Source organism: Ambystoma mexicanum, chromosome 6p (genome assembly GCF_040938575.1).
Source record: "Ambystoma mexicanum isolate Mex_15411 chromosome 6p, UKY_AmexF1_1, whole genome shotgun sequence".
NCBI lineage: Eukaryota > Metazoa > Chordata > Amphibia > Caudata > Ambystomatidae > Ambystoma > Ambystoma mexicanum.
The window spans coordinates 254,919,935-254,936,103 of NC_090935.1; the positions used below are offsets into that span (position 1 = coordinate 254,919,935).

Consider the following 16,169-nt stretch of genomic DNA (forward strand, 5'->3'; position numbering starts at 1 on the left):
CTCATACTCTAAGTGCTGGCCCACATGCCCCAGCGCTGCTTGTGTATGCCTGTCAATGCATAAAGTGGGCGGGTTATTAAACCAAAGTGCCAACAAGCACTGAAGCAAACTCAACGCTCCGGCTGTGGGTAGACACATCACATTAACAGCATCATCACGTTTAGAAATATACACGACTGGCAAGCCGTGATGACAATGTTTAACACGATCTTGGTTCAATGCAAACAACACATGTAGCCATGTATATTGATGAAAAGCGAAATGTTCACTGTTCTCTCTGTTATCTCTTGTCAAATATGTTCCATGTTAATGTGTGTCTTGTGTTACTTGGTGGGCGCCCTGTAAATGTATTATGCAAATGTAATTGTGAACAATAACTACGTGTCGCTGCTATTTGTGGCAATGGCATGATGTAATGCTATGGCTAATTTTGACATTATGATTGCATTGCTTGATTTCTCCATTTGTGAAACACAAGGATTATTCGTGACAAGCGAGGTTACGAGACCCTGACGAAGGACCCTAGGTCCGAAACGCATAGGCTTATTCTTGGATTTGCTACTAACCTGAAACCAACTTATTGAATTAAATAAGATTTTTTTTTACTTATACGAGATGCAATGAGCAATTCTTTTGTTACCTGAAGTACTTTGAATATCGAACGAATTTGAACTTTTATTTAAGCAAACAAACCCCTCGTGGGCATTAGGGTGTGCGGTCCACACCGATGGCTAATAAGCCTTGGTCTCTTTCTTTTGAATAAACGTAAAGTGCCCTGCACGGTGGCACTTGACAGTGGGCTGCACCCCACGCACAATCTATATAAAAAAAAGAAGAGAATCAGAAGAGCAATCAGTTTGATATCCAACACTAGCGGTGCCCACGCATACATCCAGATAAAGCATCACCCATTGTCATTAACCTCTGCATCTGCTCGCATTGCAATGACCCTCATTCATGATTGTACAATTGTAATCCACAGCTATTGATTTCCTTGAGAGAATTTTGACCTTTAACCCCATGGATCGCTTAACCGCAGAAGAAGCGCTCAAGCACCCCTACATGACCCCGTACTCCTGCCCAGAGGACGAGCCGACCTCACAGCATCCCTTCAGGATCGAGGACGAGATTGACGACATTTTACTGATGGAGGCCAACCAGAGCCAGATTTCCAACTGGGACAGGTAGGGGCTGCAGTGTGTTATTATTTAAGAATTGTATAGGCTGCATAGCATGCCATGGACTAGTAACTAAAGTGATCCATTCTTTACACACAGATGGGCTTAGTGGTTGGGGACCATAGTTCTGGATTTACGTTTTACCTTCGTTTTTCTCACTGAAATGCACACTTAATGCATTTAATTCAGCACATTCCTTTTCATGTTTTATACTTATGTATTTCACCTTATTACAAGTAACAATTCACCAACACCTTAGGTTATATTAACTTTTTTCTAATATTTTTGTTTGTAATAATGTAAAAATAGTGGTTTTCTTGTTGCACCCTTTTCTAACCCATTACCTGCCACTTCCCGTCCGACTCTCCCTTTTTTTTAATCCATTGTTTCCCTTTTTTGTCTCGAACCCCCATTTATTCTTTTATTAGTAACAATTAACCATTCCACTTTCATTGCACCCTTTTTTCACAACCGTTTTCATAAAAGCTTTTTTTCTGTGAGCTTTCTGTGTAGGCCAATGAGCACACTCTCAGGGAAATGCACCTGTATTTCGTTGGGTTGTACTTCCGTGTGAGGGCTGTGCTGGGAAGGCCTGGTACCTTTATTCATCATGTACACCTATTATAAAAACAGTGGTCCGGAGATAATATTGTGTCTGTCCAAATACACGGCTCCTACTGACGATAGATTAAAATGCATTTTTCCCAAAAAGTGATTACAATTTGGAATCCAAAACTCCACAGGTGACAGTGTTTCTTGTGGTGCAGGAAATGAAAAGGTGGCACCATAATGGAGATAACAGAAGCATGGCGTGGTTGATTATGGTCTTACACAATATTTAGACCACTTGTGCTTCTTCTGCCTAGTCCTACACTCCAGATATATTAGCCAGTCTACCTCTTTCCACTGATGCGTTGACGGCAGCTCATGATTTCATTATTTATTTCAGCTGCAAAACAAATCAGAACAAATTAGACATTAGCTTTTTGGACCAACATCCTCTCTATTTGTATATGTTATTTTATGTTGATTTATACCGTGCAGCGATACGATTTGCATGGTCTCTATGTGCTCATGTGGCTCTGTAAGAAAGTAGGTACGTGAGGGAAGAGGGATAGGATAGAGGGTGTGCTCTTCTGTTGGTGCTCGCAGAACCAGGAGGAACTTGTGTCTGTGCGTGTCGGCTTTCTGAGTGGGCTGGAACTGTGTGGACTAGGAATATTGTCTGGTGCTGCAACGTCCAGTGTCTGGGTTGTTTGTTTGCGGTAGTTTGTTCTTTTTGTGGATTTGTGGTTGTGTGTAGTAAGGCTGCCCCATTCGGGCATGTGTGGTATGTTGGAGGTATGCTGGAGAGGAGCCTGGAGCGGAGATGATTAGTAGTAAGTGCAGTGTGGTTATTTTATTGTTGGTTCCAGGATCCATACTGTCCCCTGATTGCTTTGGGTTCGAGGTATGAGTTGTGGGAGGGGCCTGTTTTTATGCTAATCTTGGTGAGTTGAATAACCAGATTTTCAGTCGTTTTCTGAAGGTTATGTTCTGTCGTTCTTATTTCCTTTGGGATTGAGTTCCATAGTTCGGCTATCAAACTTGAGAATGCGGGTCCTCCGAATTTCCTTTTCTCGTAGTGTTTCATTTCAATTTGTATGTCATTGCTCGATCTTACATTTCTTCCTGGTTGGTATCGGTTGATTTTGGATTGGAAGAATCTGGCTCCTTGTCAATATAGTGATTTGTGAGCAAGGCAAAGGGCTTTGAAGTTAGCACGTTTTTTTACTGGAAGCCTGTGTAGGCTTCTCAGGGCTGGTGCAGTGTAGTTTCTTCTGTTTAGTCTCAGGAGTAGTCTTGCAGCAGTATTTTGGATACTTTGGAGTTTTTTGTGAGATATTCTGCCATTCCAAGGTAGAGGCTGTTTGCATAGCCTATTTTCAATTACACCAAGGAGATGATTGTCAGGGTTCTGTGTGGGAAGGAAAGGTAGGGGAGTATCCCTCTGATTAGTCGTATGAGGTGAAGCATTTCTTTGCTATTGCGTTGACTTGTGGTTCTAGTGAGAGTCGGTTATCCATGAGTATTCCCAGGTTTTCTTATCACGGTGGATGCCTCCGGTTGGGTTCCCATGCATGGTGGCCAATTCAGGTGTGTCTGTGTTTCGTTTCCCCTGGGGGTGGGAGGGAGTTATTATTTCTGTTTTGGTTGGGTTTAGTGTGAGATTGTCATCCAGGTCTGTGAGGCATTTGTTGAGGGTGTTGTTTGGATCTTGGTTTGAGGTTATCTTGAAGATGATTAGGGTATCGTCTGCATAGTTGCAAGCGGTCAGTCCGTGGGTTTATATAGTTTTCATTTGGGGGGGCATGTAAATGTTGAAGTGGAGTGGGAAGAAGCTAGGTCATTGTGGTACGCCACAAGTAATGTTTTTGGTGTTAGATGTAAATGGCGCTAGGTAGGTTCTTTCCGTTCGGTTGGTGGGGAAAGATTTTAGCCATTATGCTGCATTCCTCCAGTCTCTGGATTAGTGTTGTGTGTTTGATTGTGTTGAAGGCGGCTGATATTCAGCTGGCATGTCTAGTAGTATGCGGGCCGATTGGGTGCTGTTGTCAGTGTTTATTTTTAGGTTGTCTCAAATGTATAGAAGTGGTGATTTTGTTCCTCTCATTGTTCTGAAGCTGACTTGCGAGCGGTCCAGTGTTCTGTTGGTTTCTACCTGGTTCAGTAGAATTTTGTAGATGTGCATCTCCAGTACTTTAGCTGGGTAGGGTAGATTTGATAGAGGTTTGTAGTTGGTGGGGTCTAGCGCACTTCCTGTTTTATTTTTTAGGAGGGTCTTGATGTATGCTGATTTGAAGGTTTCAGGTACTATTCCTGTGTTTAGCAATAGGTTCATATGTAGCTGGAAGTACGATGCTGGAGTCCTGTGGTTGAGGATTTCTTTGAAGATGCCTGGTGGGCATGGGTCACTGGAGGATCCGGCGAGGTTAGTATCTTTTATTAGTTTATTGAAGGTTTCTTCGTCTATGGGTTAGAATCTGTCGAATGTTGCGGTGGTTGGTGGTGCACTGGTTTTTGGAGGTTCCATATTTGTGTTTATTGTTGCATGACTTGCGTCAATGGTCTGCTGAATTGTTTCTATTTTTGTTCTTAGGTGGCTTTTGATGTTGTCACATAGGGATTTTAATGGTATGATGCATTTGTTGTATGAGGTCGGGTTTTTGATTTCCTTGATAATTTTGAATAGTTATTTTTGTGGGTTTGTTGTTGATTGGATACTTGTGGAGTAATATGCTTTTATTGCTTTAAGGACTGGCGATATTTGTACATTGCGAGTTGAGGCTGGTATTTGCTTTTGACCGATTGATTGTAATGGTTTCTCCATTGTTTTTACAGTTTGAGGGTTGGTTTTTCTAAGTTCCCTCAGTCCTTCTGTTAACCATCTTGTAATTTATTTTAAGTGTCTTTGAATAGTTTTTGCAGGTGCTAATTAATCTAGGGCATCTGTGATCCAGATGTCGAGTTTTTCTTCCGCTTATTCTGGGGTCATTCTGTTCCGCTGTGAGATGTTTGTTTTGGTTGATTCTGTTAGTTCTGTTATGGATTCCAGGTCAACAATTTATTTTGTTAGTGGCATGTAGTATTGCGTTTCCAGGCAAAATGCGTTTAGGGATTTTGGCGGTGAATGGAATCAAGTGGTGGTCACTCCATATGATCGGTAACGGTTGGGCAGTGGTCGAGATTCCATCCCTGCAGAAAATTGCGTCCAAGGTGTGTCCAGCACAGTAGTTGGGTCGTTCACTATTTCTTTGAAATGGAGTGTTTCCAGTAGGGTGCTGATGGACTTTGCTGTGGATTCATTTTCTCTTTTGAACCAGAAGTTGAAATCCACCAGAACAATTATGTCATTATGATTAGTGGAGCGGTTGGCAATGGCGTCAGCAAGCTTTGCTGCAAAATTGGGGTTGTAGGATGGTGGTCTGTAGATCGGGAGGAATAGTAAGTTGTCTTGGTCGTTGAGCGTGATGTTGATTAGGAGTGATTCACAGTCGCCTGTTAGTTGAGGGGAGTGGTGTGGCACTGACATGGTCTTTTTGTGCTATTGCAATTCCATCTCCTCTTCGGCTTTCTCTGTTGGAATCTATTAGTTGAAGTTGTCTGGTATGGCTTTGTGGGCGACTGTTTTGTAGTTGTCCGATAGCCATGTTTCTGTGAAGAAGAGAGCATTGGTACGGCCCTTGCCTAGGAGGGCATACATTGTTTTGTGTTTGGCCCTAGATCTTACGTTGAGTAGGCTTCAGTGTAGAGTGTGTGCTTTCCCGTGTTTATTGTTACCTATCATTTCCTGCTTCTTGGCCGGGGTGGTCTTTGTTGGGTTTTCTATTCCTGAGGTTGGGGCTTTGTTTCTTGGTTGATGAGTTTAATTAAATTGAGGGATGGGTTTCTTTGTTCTGGTTCATAGTAGTGAGTTGTTTTTTTGTAAGTTTGGTTTATTTTCCAGATGGTTAGGGATTCTAGATTGGCTCTGATTCTTGTTGGAGTGTTTCTGAAAATGTCTTTGGAATTACTGGGTTCTGTGTGTTGTGGTGTACAGTTTGGTGGACTGTTGAGATCCAGTTTTGTTCGGGTCCTTGTTTTTGGGTTGTTTGTTTTCCATTGAGGTAGGGTTGTAGGTGGAGAGGTATCGGGAGATGTACTCTGTTTTTGGTCTTGTCTTGGTCCTTATCCTTAGCCTGTATAGTGGAGGTCAGTGAGGATTTTGAGGTGTTGTGAATTGTGGGATGTGGTTTCCATTCCACATGGGTGCACATTCCTTCTTGTTTCTGTGTTCCATTCTTGTTTCTTTATCCTTCTTATATCGTGCTATGTTTATGGTCTATGTGTCTTGGTCTGGGATTAGGGTTTGTGGGTTCGAGGTGCTCTCCTGGGTAGGTCTCTGTCCTGGGGTTAGTGGTAGAATTGTCAGCTGTAGTATACAGAGGTGATTGCCTTGCTCTGGCTTTAAGTTGTAGCCTCTGTTTTGGAATCAAAATTGGATTGTGGTACATTGCGGTATATTCCAAGGCAGGGGGCCCTCCTCGGTAGGTTTCTTTTTCTGGGGTTAGTGATAGGGCAGTCTTCTCAAATTAAATAGAATATCTTATATCAGAGTTAAATATATTCCCAGTTGAAAAACACAACTTCTAGAATGTTAATGGAATGAAAGTCTTGGTTAACAATTATTCTTCGTCTATTCAGGTTACAAATCACAGTAGGTATGTTTGTCAGGATGACATCTCATTTCTGCTGGTTCTATTTCAACAACTTCACTTCCACCACAGTTTACCATGAAGACATTCCCCTTGACCACATACCTTTCCACATCATCTGAACCACTGAAGTCTTGCATCCACTGACAACCTAAGTATACCACCAATATACCACCACACCACAACTTCAGTAAAGACAGGTTTGGCTTCAGGATTTTGTATTTGAAATGACAGGTTTAGACAGGATTCGCTTTAAGGCACATCAATACCTTAAAACAGGCAACACACTCTTCCTCTGCATATCTCTTCAAAAGGGGCAGCCTCTTTTCCTCTCTTGTACTTCTACAACCATGACAACTCCAGCAGCTTTGTATATGAGCATCAAGGCTTCCCTTCCCCAATTATGCCTTTGCCTATTTGCCAATGTCAGCCATACAATTATCCGGAAGCCTTGGTGCCACTCTCTTGGCTTCAGATAATGCTTGCACACTTGTGTCCTAGGCAAGAATCATTTATTGGGCTCACAATCATTATTAGAACAGCTCCTGGCTTTGAGAAAGTCTGCTTCACTCTCAATAGGGGAATACTCTTGGATTGGGCAATGCGTGTTCTCTCTCTCTCTCTCTCTCTCTCCAACTTCAGATATAGAATTAAACACTTGACTTCTCTTAGGAACAATGTTTGTTTCACTAAAGAGGAAAAGTTCACTCTTCACTTTGAAATTAGGCACACACGACCACTGCTTCATGCAGTTTAAAGGCTTTACGTTTTTAACAATGGTGTTTCAGAACAATCGTTCTGTTTAATGAGAGATCTGAAAGGTACTCTTCATTTGGGAAACAAGATTGGGTGTACGGGACTACTCCTTCGTGAAGTTTAAAGGTTTTAAGTATTTAACAATGGTGTTACGGCAGTATTCAGCTTCTATGTGAGTAAAGGAAATGTTTCCATTCACAATTAAGTGCTACTTTCCATTGTTCCCTTGAAGAAAAGGCATCAAGCAACTTAATCTCGCTTCTGCTTGAACGCGAATGAAGGAAAGACTAGATGATGTTGCTGGCAGTGCTCGCGCAAGGTGTTATGGTGGGCTGGGGGTGCCGGCCCGCTCGTATGAAGGGCTCTGCAGGCAGGCCCTCTGCCTTGGCATTAGCGCTGGCGCACCACTCAATGAGACATGGAGCCAAGAGTCATGGATGGTATTTGACTGGCGCATGGGCGGCTGTGCACACCTTTTATTAACATAACTACCACGTGTCACCCTACACATGACTTAGCACGAACCAAGGAGGGGCTTAAGTCACAACATCCCATGCCAAGGGTAAGTGTTCACACAACATGAATTTGCACTCTGTACACTATAATCAGGCCCTGTGTCATCGGATGTCAAACAGAAATCAGGTACATTTAAACTCAGCCAGTGAGGCACTGGGTGTTACACACAAATAATACACTTTATTAGTCCAGGAAAAGGTGGAGATCGCCTGACATGCACTCCCACTGGATCAATTTTAAGCATTTGCACTAAATGGACAACACAGCCTTTACTGGGTCATCTTTAAGCACGCTGAACATGCAAGACCCCAACTTCTTGCTGTGCCCATTTTGATCATGAAGCATATGCGGGATCACAGCCTGCAACAGCACAGTACAACCATAGTTCACTGGGCTAAACTTAACATGGGTGCTGGTTCTTTCACTTTATTACATCCTCTGTCCAAACGCAGGCAATTCTGCACCTGTGTGGACGTTACCTGGTCCAGGCAGGGAGTTCTATAACCTACTTGTGTTGCCTTTTTCACCACTGCGGCAGAGGCCGCAACCCTCGTTATCTCCCCCAGGCAGGAGCTGGTTATGCTGGCATGCAGCGGCGGTCCGACATCCCATCCAACTGGCCCCCCCATCACATTGCGGCTGCAGCCACTTCATTTTTTCCGCTGCTGCACACTCCGCTCACATTCCCCAGAGGGTGATACTTAATTTCTCTCCTTGCACTCCGGTCTCAATCCCCAGGCGGGTACTTCATATGCCTCTTTGCGATAACAAACCACTCTAATTCCCCTAAGCGGGAGCATGGTGAGCCCGGCACTGGGTGCCTGTATCGGCGGAGTAAGCTTCATTCCTCCCATCTCTCCCTTGGGTTGGAAGTACTGCTCATTAGCGGCAGCTCTCTGGCAGTGCCAGTCCACATGAGATGGGACCTCACCGGCGGTACCGACGGTTGTCAGTGTTTTGCAGACTCACATCATGTTTTACTTCCTTCATGGCCTTTGCGGTTGGCACACACCGGGGACTCCGGGGCACACATCCGCACCACACAGGTCCTCACCGGCGATGCTGACGGTTTTTGGCGTGTTGCTGACTCACTATATTCATTTTGTTTCCTCCATGGCCTTTGCTGTGGCACGCACCGAGAACTCAGAGGAGCGCGCCCACAGCGATGGGAACTCGCCAGCGATGCAGACAGTTGTCTGGCACAACCCACCAGCAACATGCACCGCTAAGTGGGTGCATGCAAGGGCATGCTCCACACCCTGGGTTCAAACTCCTCATCGCCAGTTGTTATCGCAGGCCGAGGGTGCCGGCACACTTTTATCAAGGGCTCTGCAGGTAGGCCCTCTGCATTAGCGCTGTCACAGCACGCAATAAGACATGGAGGCAGGAGTCATGGATGGTATTTGACTGGCGCACGGGTGGCCGTGCACTCCTTTTATTAACATGGTGACACGTCTACCATGTGTCACCCTAAACGTGACTTAGCACGAGCCCAGGAAGGGCTTAAGTCACAAGATCAGGAATCAGAACGCCAGGTTTGACTCACCAGCTTCTGTAATCCTTGCTTTGCGTGTTGCTCAATATCCACGACTTTGGGTAAAACTTCTACTGCTTCTGGCTTCACAAGGACCCCACCCTTCCTTTGCTCTGTTGTCGCCAGTCCGGCCACTCAATCAAGGAGCCACTCTCGCTCCTGAGACCTGTGATTCGCCCATAGCTACTCGGTTCAGTCTCTGCCACGTTTCCTTTCCAGCACCGACTGCAATCCGGCTCACATGGGGAAAGACCGCTCCTCTGCACGTCTTCCGCTGCGCATCCTCTGAACTTCAGATTTTAGGGTAACAGGACACTCTCAGAACAAGCAGGTGAAATATGCTGTATCCACATTCCGGCATTCCTTTGGTTCTCCCACTTCTGCTTGGTTTGCCAGCTCTGTGCTTTCTTCTTTCTGCTTGTACTGCTACAGCATGCACTTCAATCACAGTTTTAGCTCATTCCTCTCCTTCCTATTGCCTGCACCTGAGGGGGCCTTTTATGCCTCCCAGGTTCCTTCAGTGTGGGCTGTTAGGCCTAATTGCCTGACTGTTACTGCAACATGGATCTTAAGCCATCTTCATTGTCCCAGTACTCATGGGGTAATGGAACATGTAGATCCCAACAGCAGTCATTTCTCTTAAGTATTTTCTTAACTTTAAGGGTAGTTTTACTTCCCTTAAGGTTATTGAATATCAAAACTTTAGAATTTGTTGGTACAGGGCAACATATTTAATGTAAGGTGACATTTCTGGATTCCTGTACATTATGCCTTTGAGGGTAAGAAAGGTTTGTATCTTGAATATCTTTAAGGGATCTTTCTGTTGGTAAGGCTTGTTCAGATTTCATGATACTTGTGTCCAGGACCACAGGTTCTATATGTAGGTCAGGAACATTACAATGACAATATGTTATTACCTGTTTTGGAAACTGGATATGTTTTGTTTGTCAAAGGACAAATACAGTGTCTCATCCCAATCTCTTCACCACCCCAGGTCTTGTCTCCTCCCAAGCGGTCCTCCTGCAATACACCACCCCCAAGGTCAGGATCATGAAGGGTCTGCCTTCCCCTGGCCACCTTTAAGGAGACTTTAGGCAGGGGTTTCAGTGAGGGATCCATAGGATTCGTCACATGTGCCAGAGGATGTGGACGGGGCCAAACAGCTGGCTCACACAATATGCCCATTTAATATGGGGACCCGGTCAACTACTCCCCCACCGGTACTATCAACAGACAATATAGAGTTCCTAATAGGAGTAGGATTGGTACTGCTGATTCTGCTCTTCCCATGCTCAAATTCTCTACATTCTAAATATGAATAAAAAATACATCTATCGGCATTTGTTAAAGATCCATAGTAAAAAAAAAAAATTCACACAAAAGGCATAATAAAACCCTGTAAAACTCTTGCTAACAAAATACCAACAAATAAAAAGTGACAGGACTAATACCACTGTGACTTTATCAAACACATCACTCAACATTTATTACCCAGGGATAAACAAGCTTCATAAGACCAGAAACCTACAGCACTCTCAACATCCAACTATCGACTGTAAAGTATTAATAGTTTTGTAGTTTACTAATAAATTGGTGATGGCATACAAAAGAGCTGCCTCTTGTTGCAAACTGTAGCACAGCCTGGGTGATCTTGCTCTGCTTTTCACTACGTGAGAAAGAACTTGATGGGGCGTGGCTTAATGGCCATGGGATAGTGCATGTGTTACTAGAGCTCCTGCTGATCCTGACTAATCCGGCCGTATACGGGGGATGGATACATGCCCATGAGGATGTGCTGAAGTCCCTGCAATGGGAAATTGCGAGGAACGCTGAGCTCGCTTGTCCACAACAAACTGTAACCGGAGTTACGGACGAGAAGGACAGAGAATTCGTTGGAGTACACAGCAAAATGGCGATCAGCGTTGGACAAAGTGGTGCCTAGTGCAGGCAGTGGGGATTGCTGAAGGGAAGTGGTGGTTACTTGGGACATGATGCAGGCCGCAACATCAGGCAGGCAACTGGAATGCTTGGATTAAGAGATGTGCCTCACCAATAACAAAGACGCTTTGACACGCATGAATCGCATGATGAGGGACTGCAATCATGCTTGAACATCAAAGGCTACACTAACAGAAGAGAAACGTTGCAGCAAACTGAAGGAGTAGATACGGGTTAGGGGCCATAAGTATCAAGATCCTGAGCAAAACGGATCATATACAACCAGAGCAGAGAGGCAATACACCCGACAGCAACAGAGACAGAGCAAGCTATGGGTTTTGCGAAATACATGAGTGCCTGAGCAATGTTTTGAAGAGACGGAGCCCTGCGACGGGGTGCACCGAAAAGAAAGGAAGGGACTACGTTTGATCACCTGGGAAGCGACCTGGCCCGGAAACACAACGTCCTGAGCACGGTGCATACAAGGAGAATTGCCATTGATTGGACAATCCTTTCAGACAAATTACACAAACGCAGGCCCAAAGACTGAGTGGTGTTCAGACACGGCCCCCACAGGTAGTAAAACTAGTGATGCACCCAGGAGAATCTGCTGGTCCCTTCAGCCAAAGTGTCTGACACAAGTGGCAGGCGGTTGCACTGTCAACGGACTGGACATTAAACAGACATTCCCAGAGGGAGCCCTGCTCGGGGCAACTAACTGCACAGTGGGTACCACACAGGAACAGGCGAGCGAAAAACGAATGCACCAGTGAGAGGAAGCTCCGCCCGGAACAGAAGGTCCATGTTTGACATGAAAATGGCCGCCAAGCAACTTAAAGGAAAAAGGAAGCAGCCAACCATAGACAAGTTTGCCAAATCTCCTCATATAACCGAGGTTGTTAAGTCTAAGGGACAAAGCACACAAGGTGGAGCAATTCCAGTACAAAAAGACCAGCAGATCCTAGACGCAATTGAAGACTTGAAAGTGTCAGGGGAGGCCAAACTTGAGGCCATGATGGCTGAACTAAAAACCGTGCTGGCATTTAAGATAGATGCAGTAAAAGTGGATGTCAACTTGTTACGGCAAGACATAAGAGCGCTAGCAGAACGCACGAGCAGACTGGAGACGGAAGTGAAGGCCAATACGGCCATCTGCATGACGAACTCCACAGAAGTCAACGCGCTGTGACAACAAGTGCACAATCTGGAGAACAGAGCGGAGGAAGCGGAAGGGTGAGCACGCAGAAATAATGTGTGAATTGTGCGGCTCCCGGAGTGAGAAGAAGGATTTGACCTGACTAACTATGTCAAAACTATGCTGTTACAGGAGATCAAAGGAGGAGCGTTCACCCAAGGGTTCGCAGTGGAGAGAGTACACAAAGCGCAAGTTCGAAGCCACCACCGGGGCCACCCTAGGCCGATCATCGCCAAGATACTGAATTACAGAGCTAGGAAGAAGATTCTTGAGCACTTCCAGAAAGGAGGAACAATACACAGAGCGTCTGCATTCATCACAGCCTACCCAGACTACACTTTCCTGGTGCAGAGACAGCGACTGCATAACAGTGCAATCAAAAGAAGGCTGCGCGAGGCGGGATACAGATATATATTGATGTACCCAGTGAAACTGAAGGTGTTGCATAGGAATAAGGCTCTATTTTTTGAGACGCCGGAGGAAACGACGGAGTGGTTGGACATACAGACCTGTCCAGCAGGAGCAGAGGACTGGACGGAGAGTGGAACAGATAAGTGAACCAGTGGGCTTTGGGTCTGTTATGCTAATTGACTTTGGGACTTGAATATAATATGACAGAAAATAAGGTTATTGGGGAGGGCAGGATGGGTTGATATGGGAAGTAAACGGAACGGCATATTAATAGTTGAATGCGGGAGTAAGGGAGCTGCATTAAATCAGCAGCACAAGAAGACACACGATAACCCCCATAGGTAGATTAGTTGGGATACGGTTAGACCGATACCCCCTGCTGAGCTTCGAGTAACGGTATACTGAGAAAGAGCTAGATGTGGGATAGCCTGAGATCCAGGAGTGGAGCTGGGCGGCAGTTGGGGTTGGTTGGGAAGGGAGTTGGGGTGAGTGGTGGGTTAGTTCAAGTCGAGGGATGGGAAGGAGTTAAAGGGGTTGAGGGGGAGGGGGAAGGGAGTTTTGGGAACGGTTTGGGAGGTTGGTGGAGGGGCGGGGAGTTGGGGTAGATCGAGTTGGAGGAGGGGCGGGAACAGAGGGCGTTGGAGGGAGTTGGGGTAAGGCGAGGTTAGGAAGGGACAAGGAGGAGGGGGTTGGGAGGGGGTGTTGGGGAGCGAGCCTACATCTGTAAATCACTGCGCATGGAGCGGAAGACAAGGAAGGACAGGGGCGGACCTGGTCATGGATGAGATGGGGGACCTCAAGATAGCGACCTGGAATGTCAGGGGGCTCAATAATTATCTGAAGAGGAATAAGGTCATGATGTATTTGAAGAGACAGATAATTGATATTACTCTATTACAGGAATTCACCTGACAAAAGAAAAACAGGAGGTGGTGGGGAGGAAATGGAGAGGGACCACCATAGGAGCAAAATATTCGGTGTATGCCAGAGGGGTAATTATGTGGATAGCACTGCATGTTCCTTTTAAGCTGTTACAATCTACCATAGAGCCAGATGGGAGGATGGTGCTAGTAAGACTATGCTAATAAGACTAGTGGAAAATAGAGAGCTGAACAATATAAACATGTATGCCCCGAAGCAAGATGCAACTGGGTATTTCAGAACTCTGTACAGCAAGATCAGCCCATATATTGAAGGGGCAGTTATATGGGCAGGGTCTTTAATTGCACACTAGATCCCAGGGTTGACAGATCAGATGAGAAAATAGAGAAACCTACCCCAGCAGCTAAATCCCTGAAGACCCTATTGAGTGATTTTTGACTAGAGGACGTATGGAGGCTGCACCACCCACAGGATAGGCAATATTCTCACTACTTGGCCCCACAAAACCTGCACACGCGGTTAGACTACATATTTGCTGCACCAGAGATGACAGGGGAACTAGTAGAGTTGAAATACAAAGCAAGAGTCCTCTCAGACCACTCGCCCTTGATTATAGCATGGCAGTACTCACCGCCCAGATCAGGGATCCTGACATGGAGACTTAGAGCCAAAGCTTTGAAAGATATGGTGTTCAGGGAGGACCTGAGGAAGGAAATAGAGGAATACTTTGAACATAACACCGGGAGCGTAGAATCGGCTGGCACATTATGGGAGGCATTTAAGGTGGTGGTGAGGGGGGCGGCAATATCTAAATCCAAAGGTCTACAAGGTGGAATAACACATGAGTTACACGAAGCAGAAAATAAATTAGAGACAATAGTGTGCAATAGTGGGCATTCCCCAGAGGAGGTTGGATCCATACGACAGTTACAACAGGATTGCAGGGAGTACTGGGAGAGATTATGTAACCTGAACTATAAAAAATACGTTGAAAGGCAGCAAGCGGAGGGAGATAAGCCGGGCAGGTTGTTAGCCTGGTTGTATAAGAGTGAGACACCCAGACAAACAATTAGAGCGGTGCGGGGGATGGATGGACAAATCCTAGATACCCGGGAAGGAGTGAACAAAGGCTTTCTGGAGTTCTACCAGAAGCTATATATGGATGTTGACGAGGGAGAAGAGATTGATGTGATGGAAACATTGCAGGACATCGCCTTCCCAAACTGGAGGCAGCGGAGAGGGAGAACTTAGAGGCCGCAATTATGTTAGAGGAATTAGAAGCAGTGATCAAGCTCTTGCCTACTAGTAAAGCTCTAGGGGCGGATGGCCTCCCCAGCGAGTTCTGCAAAAAATATAAGGCAGAGTTGCTCCCCACACTACTAGCAATGTTGAATGAGGCGCTAGATAGGGGGACGATGCCGGAGTCTCTGAGGGAAGCAACTCTCATCCCGCTCCTTAAACCTAATAAACCATGCATGGACTGCGGGTTTTATAGACCGCTATCCATGCTTAATCTAGATAGCAAGATACTTACGGCAGTGCTGGCAAATAGGGTGAGACTTGTTATCAACAAACTCATACATCCTGTCAGACTGGGTATGTTCTGCATAGAAGCATATCTGACAATCTCAGAAGGCTCCATCATGTTATAGAACAAACGGAAAAGGACCCCCAGGAGGTCGCAATAGTTTTGTTAGATGCAGTGAAGGCCTCCAACTCTGTCAAATGGCCTTGGCTGATGGCTGTCTTGAAGGAATATGGGGTTGGGCCCACGTACTTTAGGTGGGTCCAATTGATGTACAGTAAAACACTGGCTCGCGTCAGGACGGGAGCGACCATAACAGATCGATGGCAACTCAGTAGGGGTACTAGACAGGGATGCTTGTGGTCCCTGATGTTGTTTATCTTAGCACTGGAACACCTGGCAATATATTTGAGGCAACAATATGGGGAGGTAGGGATCAGTTTGAAAGGAGGGCTACATCTGATATCAGTGCATGCTGATGATATGCTGTTGTATTTGAGATATCCTGAAGAGAACCTACAATATATTCTGGAAGTAATGGGACGATACGCGGTGCTGTCTGGCATAACAGTGAACCCCAAGAAATCATGTATATTTCCCCTGGGTAGATATAAGGGGATACCACGGGAGGAACTGCCGGTATTACAAATACAATGGGATACCGAGACCTTTAGATACCTGGGGTTTGATGTATATCACAGTGTCGAAGTCGAACATAAACAAAACACAGAGAAAGCGGTGGATAACATTGAAAACAGCATGAGGTTTTAGGCCAAGCTCCCTCTGACCATGAAGGGGAGAGTGGCATTGCTAAAGATGGTGATGCTGCCTAGACTGTTGCACTACTTTGTGAATATACCACATATGATACCCACGTGATTCTTGTTAAAATCCAGAGTATATGTAGGGGGTTCATTTGGCATAATACACGGAACAGAATAGCATTATGGAAACTGTAAAACACGTATGATCAAGGGGGCATTAAATTGACCAACTTTGA

The 16,169-nt window shown here is 45.4% G+C and overlaps 1 protein-coding gene across 1 annotated transcript in view; it reads left to right on the forward strand.

Moving 5' to 3' along the window:
* MAPK4 (mitogen-activated protein kinase 4) overlaps positions 1-16,169 on the forward strand; it is an 800,432-nt gene that overhangs the window by 741,584 nt on the left and 42,679 nt on the right. Inside the window, exon 6 of the mRNA XM_069626975.1 lies at positions 983-1,184. Within this exon, the coding sequence (XP_069483076.1) occupies positions 983-1,184 (202 nt within the window). The remainder of the gene's footprint in view (positions 1-982; positions 1,185-16,169) is intronic.